Source organism: Mastacembelus armatus, chromosome 16, assembly GCF_900324485.2.
Source record: "Mastacembelus armatus chromosome 16, fMasArm1.2, whole genome shotgun sequence".
NCBI classification, from domain to species: Eukaryota; Metazoa; Chordata; class Actinopteri; order Synbranchiformes; family Mastacembelidae; genus Mastacembelus; species Mastacembelus armatus.
This window is the reverse complement of record NC_046648.1, coordinates 763082-785796: the sequence shown is the minus strand read 5'-3', so window position 1 is coordinate 785796 and position 22715 is coordinate 763082. Positions and strand designations below refer to the sequence as shown.

Here is a 22715-nt window from a genome sequence, read left to right as displayed (position 1 = left end):
TACTACAAAAACATTACCACGCCGTGTACTTCGTATGTATTACAACAAAAACATTACCACGCCGTGTACTTCGTACGTATTACAACAAAAACATTACCACGCCGTGTACTTCGTACGTATTACTACAAAAACATTACCACACCGTGTACTTCATACGTATTACTACAAAAACATTACCACGCCGTGTACTTCATACGTATTACTACAAAAACATTACCACGCTGTGTACTTCGTATGTATTACTACAAAAACATTACCACGCCGTGTACTTCATACTTACTACTACAAAAACATTACCACGCCGTGTACTTTATACGTATTACTACAAAAACATTACCACGCCGTGTACTTCATACTTATTACTACAAAACATTACCACGCCGTGTACTTCATACTTATTACTACAAAAACATTACCACGCCGTGTACTTCATACTTATTACTACAAAAACATTACCACGCCGTGTACTTCATACTTATTACTACAAAAACATTACCACGCCGTGTACTTCATACTTATTACTACAAAAACATTACCACGCCGTGTACTTCATACTTATTACTACAAAAACATTACCACGCCGTGTACTTCATACTTATTACTACAAAAACATTACCACGCCGTGTACTTCATACTTATTACTACAAAAACATTACCACGCCGTGTACTTCACACTTATTACTACAAAAACATTACCACGCCGTGTACTTCACACTTATTACTACAAAAACATTACCACGCCGTGTACTTCACACTTATTACTACAAAAACATTACCACGCCGTGTACTTCATACTTATTACAACAAAAACATTACCACGCCGTGTACTTCACACTTATTACTACAAAAACATTACCACGCCGTGTACTTCATACTTATTACTACAAAAACATTACCACGCCGTGTACTTCATACTTATTACTACAAAAACATTACCACGCCGTGTACTTCATACTTATTACAACAAAAACATTACCACGCCGTGTACTTCACACTTATTACTACAAAAACATTACCACGCCGTGTACTTCATACTTATTACTACAAAACATTACCACGCCGTGTACTTCACACTTATTACTACAAAAACATTACCACGCCGTGTACTTCACACTTATTACTACAAAAACATTACCACGCCGTGTACTTCATACTTATTACAACAAAAACATTACCACGCCGTGTACTTCACACTTATTACTACAAAAACATTACCACGCCGTGTACTTCATACTTATTACTACAAAACATTACCACGCCGTGTACTTCATACTTATTACTACAAAAACATTACCACGCCGTGTACTTCACACTTATTACTACAAAAACATTACCACGCCGTGTACTTCATACTTATTACTACAAAAACATTACCACGCCGTGTACTTCACACTTATTACTACAAAAACATTACCACGCCGTGTACTTCGTACGTATTACAACAAAAACATTACCACGCCGTGTACTTCGTACGTATTACAACAAAAACATTACCACGCTGTGTACTTTGTACGTATTACTACAAAAACATTACCACACCGTGTACTTCATACGTATTACTACAAAAACATTACCACGCTGTGTACTTCGTATGTATTACTACAAAAACATTACCACGCCGTGTACTTCATACTTACTACTACAAAAACATTACCACGCCGTGTACTTCATACGTATTACTACAAAAACATTACCACGCCGTGTACTTCATACTTATTACTACAAAAACATTACCACGCCGTGTACTTCATACTTATTACTACAAAAACATTACCACGCCGTGTACTTCATACTTATTACTACAAAAACATTACCACGCCGTGTACTTCATACTTATTACTACAAAAACATTACCACGCCGTGTACTTCATACTTATTACTACAAAAACATTACCACGCCGTGTACTTCATACTTATTACTACAAAAACATTACCACGCCGTGTACTTCACACTTATTACTACAAAAACATTACCACGCCGTGTACTTCATACTTATTACTACAAAAACATTACCACGCCGTGTACTTCATACTTATTACTACAAAAACATTACCACGCCGTGTAGTTCAGTCAAACTTCAACACAAAGAAGTTTTTTCTTTTTAATTCGCTTGTGTACTTAGATCAATCTAGTTTTTCCCTTCCCACATAAAGAGTGATATAGTTTTATAGAAATCCAAGAGGAAAACAAACTTCATTTTGTGCCATGTTTGAAATCAGTCAGTATTACTTCATTCTTTCATAGTTCTGATGAACTAGACATTACCTCACCTCAAAGAGCAAATATGACCCGGGACTCACTCTCAGCTACTGTATGTTTTCATATCTCCTTATTGTGCAGTGGAAATAACAAAGTTGTCATACCACCAGCAGTACATCTCAATATATTTGTATCATTTTCCTGTGAAATTTCCATATTGTTATGTTGTCTTCATTTTTTCTCAAACTGACAATTATGATAATAAAGATGACTGAAGAGGATTCAGGCCTCAATTCTTCTGCCCAGACAAACACATTTTTTTCTGAATTTGCCCTATGGGGGAGGAATAAAGTATCCCTCCATCCATCCATCCATCTATCCATCCATCCATCCATCTATCTATCCATCTATCTCATAGTCACCAATCAACCTCCCCAAGTCCCTGAATGATTCTAATAAAGTGGACAGTCACACTGTGGGTATATTACAGAGTTTTCTGTCAGTCTCCTTTAACTTACAGTCCAGCTCCTGCAAAACAAAGTGAGATGTAGTACTGCAGCTGGAGTTAGCTCATTATCGTAATCAGGCTGCAGCACACACAGTGATATCATGGTTGTTGGCATAGTGTAAAGGGGAGACGACAACTACAAGGAGACGATATAAAGAATTGACACAGTGTAATACACAACTTTATCACAGCCAGGAGCATGTACAGCAAATGTAATTACTGATTGTGGCCAGTAGAGGTCAATGTTACATTAAATGGCAATGGTAATTCCAGAAAAGGAACGCTTCAGGCCATTGTGAATTATTGCCACACACTATCTTAATGTTGTATCTTAATCCTCGGATTTTGAATTATCAGCACCGTCTAAAAGTGATGACAATACACTTATAAATACTTCTATGACCTCAAGCAGGACAAAGGAGAACACAAGGTTAGACAGAAACATAGAAGAAGAAAGTCCAGTCCAGTCCAGGTTTCAGTGCAGACAAAAGCTCCACTTAGTCTTGTTTTTAATATATTAGTCCACCAGTAGAAATGAGCAGGATCTCATATGTACAGGTTTAGCACTGGAGCACAAGTACGTCAGGAGAACTATACACCTGAGCTTGTACGACTGTTTTTTATACTGCATGTTGTTCTGTTCCAAAATCATGATACTGAATTCCTCCATGATTAATGCCAAGTGTGTTACACTGAACTAAGCTTGTAATGCCTCCATCACAGTGAGTGGCAGTGTGTCATTGTGTTGGCAGCGTACCGAAGCCACGAGCAGGCCAAGAAGAGCTGCTGTGGTTGTGATCTGAGTGGGAGCCATTTCTACCACTGTAGACCTGATGATCAGTTTGTCTGATTACATAAGTAACCTGCAGCTGCTAATCAAATCCTTTCTGTCATCTTTTAAGCAAAGCACGTCAAACTCACTGTCCCAGTTTATCAGACGTGGTTCTGGTTGGTAGTTTTCACACTGTAAGTCAGAACAAAAAGCAAACTGCATGAGCTCCATACTGTCTTAAGGATATCTATTAAGCATGCGCTTTAATTTTTTATGAGCTTGTGCAGCTGATGAATTTCTATACTCTGCTGGGTATTATGTTGAAACTGCAACAAGCTTAACAGAGTTTCATCACTTTCCCACTTTTATGCAGTGCTGCAGGCGTGTTGTCATGGCAGTCCCTGCTTAAAGACGGCAGCATCAGTACAAGCTGGCTAATAAGTCTGACTTTGGGCATTTTCCCTTCGCACTTCATTTACTTGAGAAACTGGGTCAGTGGAATAGTTGTGCTCCTGGCCGTGTCTCACTAAGGATGGTTCACTAGGAAAAAACAGGAAGGAAGACGAGCTTGTTTTAGGATTTTCAAGGCCTCTTATTGTTTCCTAGGGTTCTTTTCCTTTGTGAAATGGTACACAACATACTGCTGAATGACAGTATATATATCTATATATAGATGAATACTGTCATAACTAGGTTTGTGACCTAAAAGGGTTAAAAGCCAGGATGTGATAAAAGGAGTTTCATTTTTCACAATGTTTAAGTCAATTCTGTAATTTGCTTACAAAGATTTTAAGAGCTCCGGCCTATTTTATCAGTTCCAGGACTGTCAAAAGAACAAAAGATCCGAGTGGAACGATGGGACTCACCTCAAGGACCCAGTCAAGTGTCACACTGCTGGAAAGCTATAACAGTAACAGGGACAGTGTGCATAGAATCAACATCCTTCCTTTACCTGGATCAGTACATGTAGGATGTCTCTTTACTTACTTTACTTACTCTTTAAGCAACTGACAAGCTTCTTTTACCATAGACCAGCTGCTCTAACACGGTGCTAATGTGCTAACAAGAAAATAAAAATGACTTTATTTATTCTCTCAATCAAAAATACAGAACTATAAACATAAATTCATTAGATAAAGCAACAAAAAATAACTATTTTGATAATCAGTTAATCATTATATAATAATATAGGATATTTTTCTTCGTTCGTCTTATGAGGAGGTTCTCACTTTGGTATCATTTTCTTGGGCTTTGAGAACCTGAGAAAGACACTGCTGGAATTTTATAGATCAAATTATTCATCATTTATCAAATGAATTATTTTAATCAGAGGTTCTACATTGACAGTTTGTTTAAACAAATAGTGAAAAAATGTAAATTTTCTACACAAGATGTTATTTTTTCTGGCCATTAATTTTCTAAACTGAAACCAGAAAATGTTCAGTAAAAATGTTCTTCATAAATAAGTTACATTATTATTATTATTATAGATGATTAATGTCCCACTGTCTTTCTCCTTCTTCTTACTGTGTAAACAGTTTAGTAACAGCTCTGTGACATTTATATGCCTCTATTCTGGAACCTGCTTGTTCTTTTCCTATATTTTAGTCACTGTGGCTGAAAACCGAACAGTTAAGCATCATTTTAGTGCTTGTGCCCAAATGACGTTAAACCTCCACACACGTAACACATCTTCACCTGAATGTTTGACCTTCCAGTGCAGTGTGCCCTGCCCAGTCTTGAATCACGACTCTCTCCTGCTTTCGGGAGATTGTCAAACTTCCTTTTCTGGGCTGTGCAGCTCACCAGATGTTTCCTGACGTCTTCCTAACTCTCTCCCTCCCTGATGGTGAAAGGGCAGAGAAGGAAGAGAGAGACTCAGGCGTTCACAGTCAGTAAAGTAAAGCAAACACAGAGTCTAACTGTTCTAGTCTCTGTGTGCCTCCCTGCTACAGAGCTGACCAGAGCACACAGCAATTGGGACTAACTTTAGCAGCAGTGACAGAAGACTCTGTAACTCACTGAGACAGCACACAACAACACACACACACACACACACACACACACACACTCTACACACTAGTTTCCTCTTACACTTTTTAAGAGCGCTGTGCAGGTATTCTGCTGTTGTGGCTGGTGGACAGCCAAAGCCGGCAATGTCGTGGGACTGTGGCCTGAGGTACATGTTCTCTGTGTCCCCTGCGCTGCAGCAGGGGAGCATGTGCATCCTGCATGACAAGGAGGACCTGTCCAGACTGGAGATGGTTCAGAAATTGGCCAAGGATGGATGCCGCTTCCTGCAGAATCACAGCAAGGGCCCTGAGAGGACATGTGAGGTGAGATAACAACAACACTGCTGCAGTCGGACCATTCAGATATTAGAAAAATGTATAATACAGAATAACTCAGAGATTCTGCACCTGATCACCTTCACTGAATAGTTATCCTTGTCACAGCAACAGCATGTCAAGCTGCTCATCTTGATGACATTAGGAACTCCAGTGATTTAATGCACTTTGTTATTGAATGTGTAGGTATTCACATCAGGCTGTGGTGAGGTATTTTCTGTTGAGGTATTTTATGCCTAGGCATCATTTCTTGTACCCCCTGCAGCGTTTCATTAATCAGCCAGATGTTAATTTGCTGTCTGTGTTTATTGGGCTCCATACATTTTTTTTAATGTCTCTGTAGACGAACACAGTCATTTAGATTTTGTCCAGACAACAAAAGCACAGACTGCAAATACATATCACATGTACATACATGCAGTACATGCAGTACATGCAGTACGTGCAGTACGTGCAGTACGTAAATGACTTCAGAACAGGAGAATGTGGACTGCATCGCACTCACATGCATTGCATCTATTAAATTCATCACTGGCTCGGTCCTTGTATGAAAATGCAATAAAGGTTATACTGCAGTTTTCTTAGGTGTCAGGAGAGATTTCGTTTCAAAGCACGACCTCACCGTCAATCTGTCCTTACTGAAACTGTAAGTACCGTATGTTCACGTCAACCTGCGCACTTTTTTTAAACATTACATCAGCTGCACGTCTGATTGGCCGACCTCACGGTGGGCTCAGTTTCTCCCTTCCTGCCAGCTGTGTGCTGCACAGTTCAACAATGGCAGGAAGAGCTGACGTGAGCGGCTAGACCACCATGCCAAGACATTGTAAGGCTTCAGGGTGGATCCCAGTGCCTCGGGTCTTTGACCTTTTCTCCTGTGACACAAGGCTGGATCTCCTTATCTATGCTGTTATTTAACATAATGACCTTTTGTCAGTACAGCTAATCTGATTATGACCAATAATAATACAACAATTAGTCTTTTCTTGGTTCAGTCTATGAAAACTGTTGATGCCAGTGGCACCTGCCTCTAGTGTAACTAGTGCTAACAGCCAGAAGGCTGACTTCGCTTCAATGGATCAATATACTAGTTGACATTTACTAGAAAAATGGATATTTTCTTCTATATATAGCGCTTCTAGATTATAGAGTGGTCCAGTGATGCTGCAATGCACATACTGTAATACTACGTGTTATTATGTGACTCCTACAAATATTCAAAGAGCTTAGCGATCAGTTAAAAGCCAGCTGTTTAAGATACAGTAGGATGCACCATCATCAAAATGCATGAGATATTTTGGTAAAGGGGGGGGGTCACAAATGTTATTTCACAAACTGTGTTTCTAGGTCTTTTCTTCTAGTAGGACCTGGTTTTGACGTGACAGTTTTGAGTCTTTACTCCATGGAGTCACACTGGACTCATTGAAGTGTATCTGCATCCAATATTTCTTTGACGTTTATTCTGTTTCTTCTTTCAGTTCTGTGGGAGTCACACTATTCATTGCGAGGAATTAAGAATAAAGCAGCACCGTGTCAGGACTGAGATAGTCCAGGTCTCTTTAAGTGTTTCATACCATGCGTGCCAGACCTGCTGCAGCACAGAGACATGCAGAGAGAGCGTGTCCCTCTAACTACTGCAATGCATCTGGAAGCCTGAAAGAGACAGTAGACCGTTTGGTGGGACCTGATAAGTAGTGTTTACTCTTCCACTGACAGTGTCCATGTTAGGAGGACTTCAGTGGTAGTTATGAGTTGAGCTCAGCTCCTAACTAGGTTAGGAACTGTATGGCCCTGGTGCTGTTTTAAGCATCTATTCTAATGGCCTGATTGTGTGTGTGTGTGTGTGTGTGTGTGTGTGTGTGTGTGTGTGTGTGTGTGTGTTTTGTATTGGGTCACTGGTAACCACAAAGCCCAGTGCAGATCAATAATACATTATGAGGAAATATGCTACTGTTTGCTACAGAGACACATAAACACGCAGCTTGTACGTCATGTCTTGATAAAGATAGAACAAGAAGTTTCTTTTTCCCAAGAACCAGGAAGCTAATCAGCACAGACTTCCCTTTCTGGGAATTTTCTACTCCTATGCTTTTCATCACACACACCCAACTTTATGTCATAAGTCCCGTTACAGGATAACACAGCATGTTATTGCACAGGATGCACGCTTAAGTACATAAAGGCAATTGTGTGCAAGCATGTTTAGTGTTTGTATTTAGATGCAAAAGGAATGAATTCATGAGAAATCATTTGATTTTATGAGATGTCAAAACTTTGTTCATAATAACGAGCCACAGATCTGGAGGCACAGCAGGCAAACATCAGCATTACTGGGCCTTTTTGAGGATTTGATCACGTCTCTGCTGTTTATAGATGGGAGTGGTTGGCTGTGTAATGTTACTGCCTCACAATGGGGACAAAGCTGTGTGTATTTGTTATATTAGATCTGTATTCTGTCCATGCAGATAAGTGTTAATGTGCCAGGAAGTCATGTGTAACTGAAGGGCAGTGGCTGCTTCTCGGCAAAAGGCAATTAGGGCTGAAAACTGCAACCACTTCCAGCCTGACTGCCTGACTAATTGCATGCACAAAGCTTGTGTTGCCTTGACTGACAGCTGAGGAGAATAGAGCTGAACTGGGGAGGAGTGTGTGGTGTAGGAAACATACAGTGTCCTGCTCATTAGGCCCAATATCTCTGATATCTCTGATCCAGACTCTCCGTTGTCGAGCAGCCACCAGCCAACGTTTTGACTTTAGAGATGCGGCAGTTCGACATCTTGTTTAATATGTAGGGTTAAATATGGATAATTGATTAAAAGCTGTTCAAGCTGACTGTCTATAGATGTCATATCTATCAAATAATAATACAGCACACACTGCAGCTCCAGCACATGATACATACATGCATAAGGCTGGTGGCCGGGGGCAGGGGCAGAGGAGACACTTTGCTTAATAACATGATGACCAAAGTGAGAGACTGTAGGCAGCATGAGGCTGGATTTGTCATACAACAAGGAGCTAGCATGTGAGTGACAGTCTCTACCACACTCTGAGCACCATTGCTGGAGTGTGAAAACACACCAGCCATAATCGAACAGGCTCTACTGGGCAATTAAAAAATGCATGAGTCTTTTCTGCTAATCCCTGAATGGGCTCCACTGATAAGGACTGAATAGTGATATATGGACATGCTCTTTCATTTACAGTGCTGCCTTTGACAGAGCATTATGATGGAAATCAGTGGTGATTTGTGCGAGAGAGAGAAAATGCAGGGGGATCTCCTTGGTGATAACACACTGCGACCCTCCCTCTTGTCTCCCTCCAGAGTGACGAAGCAGTCCGTGTGCGTCTGAGGGAGAGGGGCTACGATGCGCTCGCTCTCCGGAGAATGTCGTCAGAGCGACCGGCCCCCGCTGCATCGGCAAAGGGAGGAGGGAGGGAGGAGGCGAGGAACTGGAGGTAAGCCTCCCCACTCCTCATCCTTCCTAGACTCCCTCCCTTCTTCTCTCACTGTTTCTCTCCCTCTCATTATTCTTCCCTCTCTGGATCACACACTCACACAGCCCTGCTTCCATCCCAGCCCTTCACACATAAAAGCCTACATGAGCTCCATAGAAGTGAGCAGCATGGGGCTGTGAGGCAGAGCTCAACTCATACAGGAGCTTTTTCAGCCGTGAGCACACCGGGTTACCTCAGTGCGCTTGAGGGTTATACGGCAGTGGACGGGCTGTCTCAGCTGCAGGTGAATGGATAGATGGGTAAAGGGGGCATGCAGCAGTAACCACGGCAACGTTGCCGGCGTGAGGGCACGCGGACTCTGCGAGGATGGGATCTCGGCCACAGCCCCCGAACCTGCGGCAGGAGGAGGGCAGGCTGCTGCACGCCGCTTTGGTGGAGCAGGAGGAGGACGAGGACGAGGAGGAGGGCTCAGAGCGGAGCAGCAGTGACAGCACCAGCCGGGCCGAGCCGGTCACGATGCCCACCTTTGACGTCCCTTACTTTCGCTACATAGACGACGAGGGGACAGAGGGAGAGGAGGAATGGAGCAGCAGCCGCTCTCTCTCCTCTATCGAGGAGGACTCATCTGCTGACTCTGTTGTGTCTGACAGGTACGTGGTGGTATCAGGGACCCCGGAGAAGATCCTGGAGCACCTGCTCAATGATGTCACACTGGACGACGACCAGGGGACGACACAGGGCAGAGAGTCAGGTCAGCAAATATACTTTCATGTCCTGGAGCTGTATCTCCACATTTGTCCCTCCTGCATGTTGTCGGTGTAATATCTGTATTTTTAAAGAGCAAACGTGTTAAATAATCACAGGAGATGTAAGTGCGGTGGATGGATGGCACCAGCTTTAGGACTACAGCATTATCACACTGGTGGTCCAGGGATGTTTCTGTGGGTGTTGGCAAAGATCGAGACTGAGCGATAACTGGCATCACTTTTCGTTTTACTTTCTCCTCTCCACACTCCCCCCCCCCCCCTCTCTCTCAGAGAGGAGCTGGGACAGCAGCCACCCCCGGGTAACATTACTGGGCTAATCATGTGCTGGCAATAAGTTGGAGTCTGTTTAAAAGCAGTTAACAGAGACAAATAAGAGCTTTTATCTCAGGAGTGGGGCTGTAACAGACTGTGCGACGTGCAGTCCAGCCTCACATCTCATCCCAGCAGGTACATGATAATGTGACCCTGTTGCCAGGGCAGAGGAGACTGTTGCAGAAGCTGAAACAATGGCTCGATGAGAAATGATGACTGAGAGCAGCAGCACAATCAGTCAAGTAAAAGGGTGAACAAGGATGTAAATGAGAGGAAACAGAGAGAAGGAAGAGGAACGATGCAGATTTTCCTTGGAGATGCAGGTGGTCACAGACGAGCTCTCACTAGGATGGAGGCAGGCTCACCCCTCACCACAGATCATTACTCATGAGCACAAGAACAAAACCGGTTCCTCTCAGTGGCAAAATTAAAAGAGAGCAGGCATGACCAGAGCATGATGCTGAGCGATATCCAGGGGCCAAAGAGCCAGGGACCTGAGTCAGAAAAGAACTGAACAGCAATAGATCTGCACTCAGTGATGTTCGTTAGTCTGACTCCTGTTTGGTTATTTCTAAGTGAATACTATAGTGTGCTGTGTTGAAGTGCTAATGCTGAGGGAGTCTTTGCAGGTTCAGTTCAGTGACAGCGTGATAGCACTGGATCCTCGACTTCATCAAAAAGAGATTTATTTGCATATCCACCGAGCTGCTGTTCTTGGTCTGTCGCTCCAGGCCTGCTCAGAAAGATTGAGCCACAACACGACTGATGATTGCTTCAGGGTACTCATGTCGTGTTTTAACCTACATTCAGTGCAGCACATTATAAATCCAGTTTCATCCCATCATGGTAGGTCTCGTTTCCATCTTACACAGCACTAAGACTGTAGAGCTCCACTTCTCTGAAGGCACCACAGGCAGGAACAGCAAACTGGCTCTGCAGTAACGTGTGCTGTGACGACCTCTGCTAAGCTACATCCTTTTTCTGTGGGTTAGCGTTTTGGTTACCGTTCAGAAGTGCCCAGTATCCGAGAGCGGCCATCGATTCTTGCTCTGCACAGACTCAGACTGCGAGCTCGGAAGAAAACATGCAAAGGGACATTTGTGTTGCTAATGAGAGGCTGTTACTGATGTGCCAGGTGGAGAAATGTTGATGCTTATCTGTGGTCAAAAAAACATCCCACTGACTGAGCAGATATAAAATCCTGTTCCTTTAAGGCTTTTTACATCAAAATGATGAGTCAGTAAGTGGCACATTAACATGTTTCTTTCAGAGGCAGCACTGACGGATCTTATTTACTGAAATGTGAAAGGGATTGGAAGGCTGATTGATTTCTCACCAGATTGTGAAGTTGGATCAATGAATCCATTCTGCATTTCCTCTGGGGGAATTAAATAAATAAATAAATAAATAAATAAATAAATCTATCTATGCAGGTATGGCAGCCAAACGCTGGTGGTAACTAATATTCTTAAATGATATTAAGCGTAGGAGTGACGAATCAGCTCAGCCGACTGTAAAATCTTATTTATACAGCACAATTTATGCATAAATGTTTTAGCTTCTGCTAAATTGTTTGCATTAAATCTTGACATTCCCTTCATTTTGCCTTTGTCACCAAGAATAACTTGAGAATATGACTTAAGGTTGCAAAATGAAATATTTATTCTGCCCGGGGGAGCAGCATGTAAGCTGTTAGTCATGCAAAAGTGCTTTAGTTAAGACTGTTTGGTACAATAGAGTGAGTGGGTTGTTTTCTGACTTTGTATGAAGGTGTGTTACTGTATCGTTGATGGGGGGGGGGCTACATGTGCATGAGTGTGTAACCACTCACAGCGTGAGTGATGAACCCACAGCTGCTCTGCATGGATTAACATAATGATGTCAGAGAGCCCTGTGGACCAGAACGCACACAAAGCCCTCGGAGGCCAGTGTGAAATCAGAGAATCTCCAATCCTGGGTGAGGCACACTTACACAGGGGTCCAGGGGAGGGTGGCCCTAATAGGATTTGGAAAGCTTTTCAGTTGTGGCAGAGCATCATGTCTGGGACTTTATGCCTTAAAAATACATTTTAGTGGTTTTTATGTCAATTTCAGGAACATACTTTTACAGCTTACTGTCACATTAACATTTGCTAATATTTATTTAGAGATTAAAGGGACTTTGGGGGATTCCTAAGACAGCCTGATGAAATAAGGGCCAGTTTTAAAATGATAAACATGCACCTCATCTTAGGGAGACTTGTCAGAGCTGAGCTGTGGGTTTTGTTCGATATAATCTATTTACAGACACACGTCCCCATAGGAATACATTGGCAGAAAGTGCTGCTTGTATTTCACAATCAGGTGATGGCTAAACAGAGGAGGTTTCTGTGCCAGATCATAATAATAATAACAGTGTAAGTGTAAACACGGACTGAATCAGAGGCCAGGGAGAGTGAAATGACATTAACATTAACATTATTGGCTTTTTGATTGAAGATAAGAGTAAAGGCTGAGGTGAACTAAAGAATCCTCAGGGACCATGAAGGAAAATGTGCTGAGGAAAGGTCTCACGTTATATTCGCTTCTGCAGTGTCTCTGCTTTAGTTAACTAAGTGCTTGTTACCTGATATTTAACAGCAGCAGGGTGGGCTCTCGTCCTCGTATCACTGAAGCCAGATCTTTGAGCTGTCATTTGTTACTGCATGTGCAGCTGAGCAGACATTAATCAAACAGTTAAGGCCACTCTGCCCCGCAGCATCCTGGGATATCGTATGAACCTAACGAGGAAGATGTGCACGATTCACATGGTTTCATTGAAAATGTCAAAGAACATTTGTTTCCATGTCAATAACACGCTCTTCTTTGCAGATACACTTCTGGATGACTTTCTGCTGACCTACCCCGTGTTCATGTCAACCAGTGATTTATGTCAAGCTCTGCTGGGACAATATCCTTGAACACGTCGGTTTTTATGAGAACATGATCAGCCTAATAATCTTTTGTTAATTCCACAGATGCTAGAACACAAAAGCACTTATTTATTGACTCTAAGCTAACTGTGCTCATCAAACAGACTCTCCCCCTTCCACCTGCCCTCAGTCAAATGAACAAATGTCAGCAAATGTAAACCGCTCTCCGTCTGTACCGACGCCTTAACTGAGTCCCACCTATTGCACCAGACGATACAGAGGGAAAGAGGAAAGAAAGGAGGCTCTGGAGAGGAAACGCAAAGTCCTGCACCTGGTGTCACAGTGGCTGTCTCTGTGCAAACACTTCCTGAGAGAAGATGAGCACGTCAAACTGTTCATGAAGGTAGGAAATCCAAAGTACGAGGAAATGGGTGTAAAACTGGCTGTGAGAGAAACCCAACAGGCGAGAAATGAAAACAGACATTTCCTTCCAGACTTTGTATCGTTACGTGTTGGACGATCTTTATGAGCACCCAGCCCTGGAGACGGATGTGAGGGAACTGCAGAAGCTGTACCAGCTGCACCTCAGACAGTGAGTGACCACATTAATACTAAGTCACATATTCTGTACATGCACTTAACACAGACTATCTATAAAATGGAAAAGAAAAACCGATCACAGTGTGCACAGTAGTAAGAACTCTGACTGATGGGAGTCTGAGAAGAAGAAGAGACACTTGCTGGTCTCTGAATTCAAAGAAAGAGCTTATTCTCTGCTCGGTGCCTTTTATTTAGCTTCTTTTCAATGAATCCATTCAGACATTGAAGAGTAATTGCTGTGTTCTGGGATGTTATGCATGGAAATATGAAGGTCACAAAGCTCTTTGTCTTCAATCTCCAAAATTGAGGAAATACAGGAATTTGGAGAATTAACGACAAGCTGCTTATTAACCCCAGGAAAAAAAGAAATGCTCTGGGACACAACATCATGACTATTAAACACATGCGTCCCTATCAGTCTTTACTCTGCAACGGCAGATATACTGAGTCCAGGCATCAGGATAGAAAAAGTTGTATCAATGCACTGAATAGTATTAAATACATATATCTACAGACGTAGAAAATAGATCCATAAGAATAAAATTATACTCAATATAAGCACATTTGAAGATATTGTTATATCTTATCTTATATATAAGTTTATGGAGTTTAGAAATCCATTCTGGTGAAAACAAAGTTAGGCCACGCCTTCACTGAAAGTGTAGTTAATCCTCCAGTACAAAACCTGCTACTGTCTTCACTGCCCTGACAGCCGATGTCAATCATGCCAACACACCATCACCAAATTCAGTTCCATCCTGCTTACCTGCAGAGAGCTGGTCAAACGTAGCTGCACCTGTTTTTTGTAACACGCACCTGTTCTTTTAGGACAAGTGTTTAAAGTTACACACTGATTATCACATTCAACAGCAGCTTTTACAATGATTTATGTGTAAAGGTACAGTGACCGTCACCTTTAAAAGAAAATGCACTTCCCTATTTAAAGCCATTGTCTGGTTTGTCCATTCTGGGCTACTGTAGAAACATGGCTGTGCAACATGGCTGCCTCTGTGAAAGGAGACCCGCTCCAACATAGATTTAAAAGGCTCTTTCTAAGATTTAGAAAATGCAATGTAGTAACGACACACTAATGACAACATATTTATGAATAGTATATTTTCTTTTGGGTGATAACTTGCTCTAAATATTACACATTGAACCTTTAAGCGCTATACACATGTATGACGCATAGACACAACATCCAAACAGATATATAACCTAAAAGCTCCGTTTCCTTATGAAAACATCAAATTGCTTATAAACATTATGGTGTAAACAACCATCAGTTACCAGACACATGGACACACCCAGGTCTCCATCCCCCTCCCTCAGCCACCAATCAGAGCCTCTCCCTGGGGATGCTCCAACCTGCCGCCCATTAGAAACCAGTGCAGACAATTCAAACTCTGCTGCCATTATCTTACTACGCCTTATTCATGTTTATGTCCATGAAGAGAGATCCACAACACCCACTCCTTTAAAGCTGCATTCATTTTGTGGGTGTTACTAACTGACATGCTCTACTATTTATGAGCTTTTCACCATCGGGCTCATCCCGAGGGAGGATGAGGTTGCTTTGTGACAATCTGCTACCAAGTGAAAAGCTAAAGGGTGTCATTTTTACAGAGAAAAAGAGGCTTTTATTCCTTTGTTCCAGTCAACTTCCATCTAGTCTTTGTGTGAAAGAAAGCTCAGAAATCACACACTACCTGTTCTCTTGCACTCTCTCGCCATGTGGCTTTATACCTGCAGAGCTGACTGACATCCACGGCGACTGGTTTTGGAGGAGAAAGAGAGTGAATTAGGCTTTGAGCTCTGTTTTGACATCACAGTGAGGACTGGGTTTTTCATTAATGCAGGACTGCTGCTGGCCAGCGAGGGGGGATCCCTCAGGGCAGGCTTTGTGCCAACATGCCTATTGTGATGCAGAGCCCAGTAAAAGCTGAGGGATGATAATGGACACAGGTCTATACATCATGCTAGTCCAGGCCAACTGATGAGAATATTGTGATTAAACGAAGGGATCACATTGGAAGGTCTAAAAATCGACAAAGCACTTTAATCCCGCCTTGACGCTGCACTTAAGTAATGGACTGGGTATATATACTGTATGTACGTTCAATTTGTCTTTTTGGATTCATTCTTTTACTGCACACAGAGGCAGCCTAGGGAAAATCACCAGATCATATTGTAAAGACAAAGTTCAGTAATTTTGATGTGTGTCACTTCACGAGTTTATCTCTTCTTCCTTTTCCAGCACGGTGGAGGAATATTCCCCTCAAAGAAAGGTAAAGGAAAAGTCCTCGTCTCCATGACGAAAGAGTTTGAATCGAGCTGGGCGCCTTCTTTAAAACACAGCTTTGGCCCCTAACGTTTCCTGCTCAATGTGTTGTTGTGAAATGCTCAAATGTTCTCAGGCTTTAATGGCTGTATCTCAAAATCTACATGTTTCCCTGCTTTTTCAGAGCAAAGCACTTTTCCACCAATTGAGCCTGAAAGAGAACGGGCTCCAATCCAGAAGCACACAGAGGGAGACCAAGGAAGGTAAGTCATAAAACATGGTGTTCTTCACACATTCCTACCATCATACGTTGTTTCCAACGCGCTGAAGGGAGACGTTTAGTCTGAACAGTAGAACAATGGGAATCTTTCCAGAGAATCAATGGGGAAGGTTTGGAAATAGAAATTCCTGAGTGATGACCCATAAATTCCTTGTGCCTCGGGATGATTTTGCTTCTTTTTAAGGGCAGGTTCTCAAAAATACAAACAAAAACAAAACAGCCTGATGCTGAAGTTTTGAGAAAGGTTCTTCTGAATAATCCACACTCCTCGTTCTGTTCTAAACTATTTTTATCAAAGGAAAAGTCCCGGCTGAACCCAACAGAAACCTATTGTGCATGTTGGGTCCGGCACAGTAAAACCAAAACACACAATCTCTTCCAATTGATGGTTATACTGGAGCAGCTGAGGGTCAGTTGCTTCACTTAAGGTCAGCTTATCAATAAGGAGCAGCCCTGTTACGTCCTTCTCCTCCCTTCTCCTTGAGACAGGAGCAGATGATTGATAAATGTTTAAAAGACCCACCAACATCACTCTGTGGATTGATTACCACCTTCTCTAGACTAGACCCTCACCTCAATTTCAACATTTTGAATTTTCAAAGGAACGTGAACCTTCATAACTTGGAAACCGGATGCCATTTAATATTACTGTTGTTTCTCTTGACATATTGATGCTGCTGTGTCGTGCTGTGGGAGGTGACTGGGTTCATGCATAATGTATAGCAGGATTTGAAGAAGGGTGTAACCCCAACGAGAAGCATGGGCAGAGCTGCACTTAATGTGCTGTTCTGTGTGACACCTATCTGGTTTCCACTCTCTTCTCCCAGTTCTGTGTCATGTGTATATCACCACGGACTCATACATAAGCATGAAGGCCCACGCTGGGACGGCGGCCCAGGAGCTTCTGCAGGCGGTGGCAGAAAGAATGGATGTCCCCCAGGGGGAGCTGGTACTAGTAGCTGTCACTTATCCTGAAGGTAAACACCATCAGACATCAGACACCACCATTAAAAATGATATGTGATGACAGCTCACAATGGTGGCTGTCTGAGCACCGGGTCAGAATTTGTAATTGTTTTCTGAAGACATGAAATAATCACCTGTGTTTCTTGGTGTTAGCCGATAACGGCAGATTGAGAAACATATGTAAAATAATGCTGCTGCCAATATGAACAGAAAAGAAGTCATTTTCAGTCAAACTCTACTCTGAACATAACAGGCCAGAATATGTTCGTATAAAGTTAGAAGTGACAGTAAAAATTAAATATTTGGCTGTAACTTCTATTTGATTGAGCCGAGATGTGAACGTTTGAGATCGTCATAAACAGAACTGACCTACATTTCTACTCGGAGTTAAAAGTGAGAAGCGTTTCCAGTCCAGTAACATTAAGTCAGTATCCGTTATCACTGACTGGAGCACAGACGGCCTTATCTCCACCTGCTGACAGCTGCCTGCACACAGCCTGACAAATCTTTAATGATGATGATGTTTGTGATCTGGCCCCCCCTGCAGGCAGGCTCCTGCTGCAGCCTCAGGACAGGGTCCTCACCGATTCTCTGCGGCCCGTCGGCAGGCTGCACATGTGCAGGAAGGACCTTGGGGACGTCCTGGTGGGAAACACAGCACCATCTTTAACACACATGTAGTGCAGTGTGTACATGTACAACCTGACAGCTCTGCTCTGGTTCAGTTGGGTCTGTGCTTTGTCTCCCCTCTTCAGAACCCACTCACAGACAACTCAGAGCTGCAGCACAGGACGGCTCGCATGCTCAGCTTAAACACGTGGGACGTGGCTGTTGCTCTCACCAGCTTCGACTGGTCCATCTTTGACTCAGTACATGAGGTTTGTCACAGTCTGAAGCCTTAACCATAATAAATCTAAGGTCACTGAAGGTGCCCTGTCTGCCTCAGGCCTCAAAACATCAGACATGATAATGTTAGACCCTTAGCATGGCATGTGTAACACTGTTCACTGTTCTTCCAGCAAGAACTGGTTTATTTCACCTTCAGTCGCCGTACCAGCAGTAACCACACCGTGGCGCTAGAGCTGCTGCTGCAGCGCTGCAATGAAGTTCAGCTGTGGGTGATGACTGAGGTGCTGCTGTGTCCAACACTCTGCAAAAGGGTCCAACTCATCAAGAAGTTCATCAAGATCGCTGCCCAGTTAGTACAGTAGCTTCTGCATTTTAATTAGCCACTTATTGATCGTAATCACTAACACACTGGCTTCTCTCACTGTTGGCTAAAACTACACGTGTTTCCATTTGTATGGAAATGCTGCCCCCATGTGGTGGCACATCAATAAACTGCATCCACTCCTGTGCTGTTGAGCTGTGGCCCTGGAGGTGACTGAGCTGTTGCTCTCTTACAGCTGTAAAGCACAGAGGAACCTCAGCTGTTTCTTTGCTATTATCCTGGGCCTGAACACTGCAGCTGTGAGCCGCCTCAGTCAGACATGGGAGGTGAGTCCTTTAACCTAACCCCCCCCCACAGGCAGCTATGTCTTCTAATATACCGTAATATACAATATGCCATGTGATCCTGTTTTTGACCTGCAGAAAATTCCTGGGAAATTCAAAAAGCTGTTTTCAGAGCTGGAGACGGTCACAGTAAGTTTCTCACTGAACAGTATTAAAATATCTGCCCTTTAAAAGAACTCGGGGGACCCTGGTCTTCATCCACACTGTGACAGGGAGGGATTCAGAAAATATGAGTGAAACAAACGTGTTTTTCATTTCTAAACATCAGACAAAACATCTTTTGGATCACTAGTCACAGATAATTCAGCTCGAACACAGCGTGCATGCACAGGCACACACGTCGCCCCCAGAGAACTGGACTCATCGCACTGACAATGTCTTCACAGGATCCTTCGCTCAACCACAAGGCCTACAGGGACTCCTTCAAGAAAATGAAGACGCCAAAGATCCCCTTTCTCCCTCTGCTCCTGAAAGGTTCGCTCATTACTCTGCCACATCACTTCTCTGCAACTAGTCTCAGTGTGGCAGGGGGTCATTGTACATCAAATACACGTTGGCAAGTGCTGACAGAAAATATTCATTTCATTTAGATATCACATTCATTCATGAGGGCAACAAGACGTTTCACGATAACCTGGTCAACTTTGAGAAGCTGGTGAGTTTGTCTGTTTTTTCAGTCGTCCTGAATCTTAAATGACACGTTCACTGACGCCTGGGTCCGTTTGATTTGCAGCACATGATTGCAGACACAGTGCGTCTCATCCGGCAGTGTCAGAGAGACCACATGGGTCAGTATTCAGTCATTGTTTGTTTCTCCTCTGTGGCGTGAGATAAACAATACCAGGAAGTTGTCTTTGTGACTAGTCTTTGGTCTAGAGATGGTGTTATATTATATGATAGTTTCAGCACGTCAGGAATAATAGTGACGTGATAATCAACAGAAGCTAATTGTTGGAAATGGATAAAAGGGTAAAGGCCTGAAGGCTGCTGCCTTTGCCTGAGTAAAATGTGCCTTTCTTCCAGGAAATGGCATCAGCCAGAAGAGCAGCTGTGAAGTGCGAGCCTACACTGATCACCTTCACATCATCGACAATCAGCAGACTCTGTTCGAGCTGTCACACAGGCTGGAGCCTCGTGCTTAGACAGCAGCTGTCCCACTCTCGTCAGCCGTGCTGCTGGACTGCCAAGGAACAATCCATCGTCTCTCTCAGGACTGTCTGCAATCAGAGGAGCACTGCACGATCCTGGCCCACCACAGGAGGGCGCCGCTCAGTCAGCCCCTCTGAAGAGAGACAGAAAAAAGAAGCAAAGGATAGGTCATAGGTTAAATGCGTAAATGTTTGTGTAGATTCGTACCTGCATTGTCTACCTGGCTAAACCTACAGGTTCATTTTCCCTCCTATTTAGATGGCAGATGAAAACAAGCCAACAGCGCCCCTCTGTGGAGAATCAGCACAATGCAGAATGAGTTAGTGGGTTACACACCAGTAGAAGATGAGGTGCTTCTTATCTAACAAAAACACAAAGGTAGAAGGAACCAGACTATTCCTGACACTAGTAACACGAATGAGGGATGAACTAATCTTAAATTTAGATTTAGCATGATACATCTTTTTGTATTTACAGGCAGATTATTGATCCGGCAACAGCATCGCTCTATTTGATTGAACCAAAGAGTCTTTAACACTCACTCCTGTTTTCTTTACCTGATGACATGCAGTCAGTCCCAAACCAGTCCAGTGTATGAGCAACAGGCTGAGGTCTTGCTAAGGAGAACCTAGAGTAAAAATGATTTTTACATTCCCAAATATCTATTTTTTGCTCCAGAGAATTTTCTTCCCATGCAGCTTCCTGTTGTCCAAAGTGCAGTCTATTAGCAGACGCTTTACAAAGGCTGTTGGTGGTAGGGCAGGAAATCAGAGAAGGATAAATGGTGTGCTGTATTTCTTTGGAGTGTGGGTGTTCGTGAAAAGCCGTGCATCTCTGTGAGAGTTACAGCCACGTATGTTAGTGCCAAATACCTTCATTCAAATTAGTGCTAGAGGCTCATCTTTTAAAAGCATCGGCATAAGGATCTACAGTAAATCTAGTTGAGCTGTGGACAATCAGTGAAAATGAAGCAGTAAATGGATACAGTTGTTTTTCTGTGTTGGTCCGTTTGTTCAGGTTAAAACACGATTTCCTCAAATCAGAGGATCAGCCATGGAGGGAGCTGTGGTCTGCAGATACTGGTTTTAGTTTTAGGTTTGTGGAAACCTAAGTAGCATTTGAAAAACATGTCTTTCCAAAAATAATGACATGGTGGCTGAGCATTTTCCCAGAAGACCCCTGTGTAGTTGAACCTTCTCAGCTCCATCACCGAGCTACAGCTGATCCCTCTCGTCACCACGTGTTACAGACGTGTTGTGTTTTTGGGTGAACCGGCCCGATAAAGAAAATGAAGTACTAGAGCACCTTCTGGACAAAATACGTAGCGAAGCCATTGGTTTAGGTGCAGTGTGTAGTAACAGCACTGTGTACTACTGTATGGTATATAGCCATAGAATATACAGTATTTACTATCTGAATTGATCAATTGAATATTGTCACTTTCGCCCTAAGGTTGGGCCATTTTAAGTAGGTGTGAAGTTCTGTAGGTGGAACTTTTTATCATAGTCTTATAATTTTATTTGTATATTTTGGTTTTAAAATCCCACAATGTAACAAAGAGAGCATGCTTTAACAGTCTATTTTATTTTTTATTTCATTTCTATTATTACCAATGCACAGTTGGTTCTGTTTGTACTGTATATATATTTTGAAATTCTGGACACAAGTATTTATTTATTTCAGAATTATTTATAAGTTAGAATTATTACTTACCTAATCTGTTTCCATTTCAAGTTTTCTTGTACGCACTGTTTGGGTTGGTCTGCATGATATGGCAAACCATGGATTGACCACCAGTGTCAACTGTGCATGCAATAAAATATTTTCCTGTATCACATCACTGTGTAAAAGACATGTCCATATGTAGAGTATTGAGGGGGGGGGGGGGGGGGGGGGCACTTTCTAACTTTACACCAGTGATTATCCTGAGTCCTAGGTGAAGTAAGAGAAAGCTAAACTGAACTTTATCAAAAACACAAGATTAAATATGGGAGATAAATTTAGAACCTAACGTCATAGTAAGGTCAGAATAAGAATCAAAAATAAAAAACAGCAATGACACAAACATTAAATAAAGTATAAGAATATTACATTGCTTCACATATTCAACGGTTCCCTCCTGTCGTCTCCGTTAAAGAAGAAAAAGTCATTTTATAATCACATGAATTTCTAATGATGAAGCGTCGCTGCCTCTCTGTGGCTGTGACAGGGCACTGTAATCCACCACTGTCTGTTCCTTAATGCTTTGCAGTCAAATCCAGAAATGTCTAAATGATGTAAATTGCTTCTATTTTATTTCTAAATTAATACCGTGTTATATATATATATATATATATAATATATTTTACTTCCTTTTTTGGATCCTGGGTTTTAAAAAACAGGTGCACTGATGAAGTTCTGCTGCCAAAACAAAAACACACAGAATTTAATTTTTAAGGAAATGATCAGGTTGATCTACATGGTCCAGGCTCCAGACCCTCTTGCAGTTTAAAGTCCCGATATGGCTTGTGGTTCTTCAGTCAACTGCAGATGTGATAAAGATTAGACATTATTATATTATCTGAGGCTCCACCTCACACAGGGCCCCTAAGTAAAACACTAGTTTTAACATCATTACATTATTTTATTTGTATATATTGTGCGTCCGCGGCACATTGGACTAAATTA

General features: G+C 42.5%; 1 protein-coding gene across 1 annotated transcript; it reads left to right on the top strand.

Moving 5' to 3' along the window:
- The first annotated feature begins 5331 nt into the window (after window positions 1-5331).
- On the top strand, window positions 5332-21176 carry LOC113122090 (rap guanine nucleotide exchange factor 5-like). The gene is made up of 18 exons (XM_026293047.1): window positions 5332-5816; window positions 9154-9287; window positions 9938-10038; window positions 13217-13295; window positions 13516-13660; window positions 13752-13849; window positions 16115-16145; window positions 16323-16401; window positions 17246-17395; window positions 17932-18029; window positions 18140-18262; window positions 18404-18582; window positions 18791-18881; window positions 18978-19028; window positions 19286-19373; window positions 19490-19554; window positions 19633-19687; window positions 19923-21176. The coding sequence occupies exons 1-18, from the start codon at window positions 5637-5639 to the stop codon at window positions 20039-20041; spliced, it is 1866 nt and encodes a 621-aa protein (XP_026148832.1). The 5' UTR covers window positions 5332-5636; the 3' UTR covers window positions 20042-21176.
- The last annotated feature ends 1539 nt before the right edge of the window (window positions 21177-22715 follow it).

What these genes read in the sequence shown, in the direction of transcription:
- LOC113122090 (XM_026293047.1), top strand. Translation starts at nt 5,637, where the DNA reads ATGTCGTGGGACTGTGGCCTGAGGTACATGTTCTCTGTGTCCCCTGCG. An exon ending in GCCCTGAGAGGACATGTGAG is followed by an intron (nt 5,817 to 9,153) that starts GTGAGATAACAA and finishes GTCTCCCTCCAG; the next exon opens with AGTGACGAAGCAGTCCGTGT. An exon ending in TGTCAAGCTCTGCTGGGACA is followed by an intron (nt 13,296 to 13,515) that starts ATATCCTTGAAC and finishes ACTGAGTCCCAC; the next exon opens with CTATTGCACCAGACGATACA.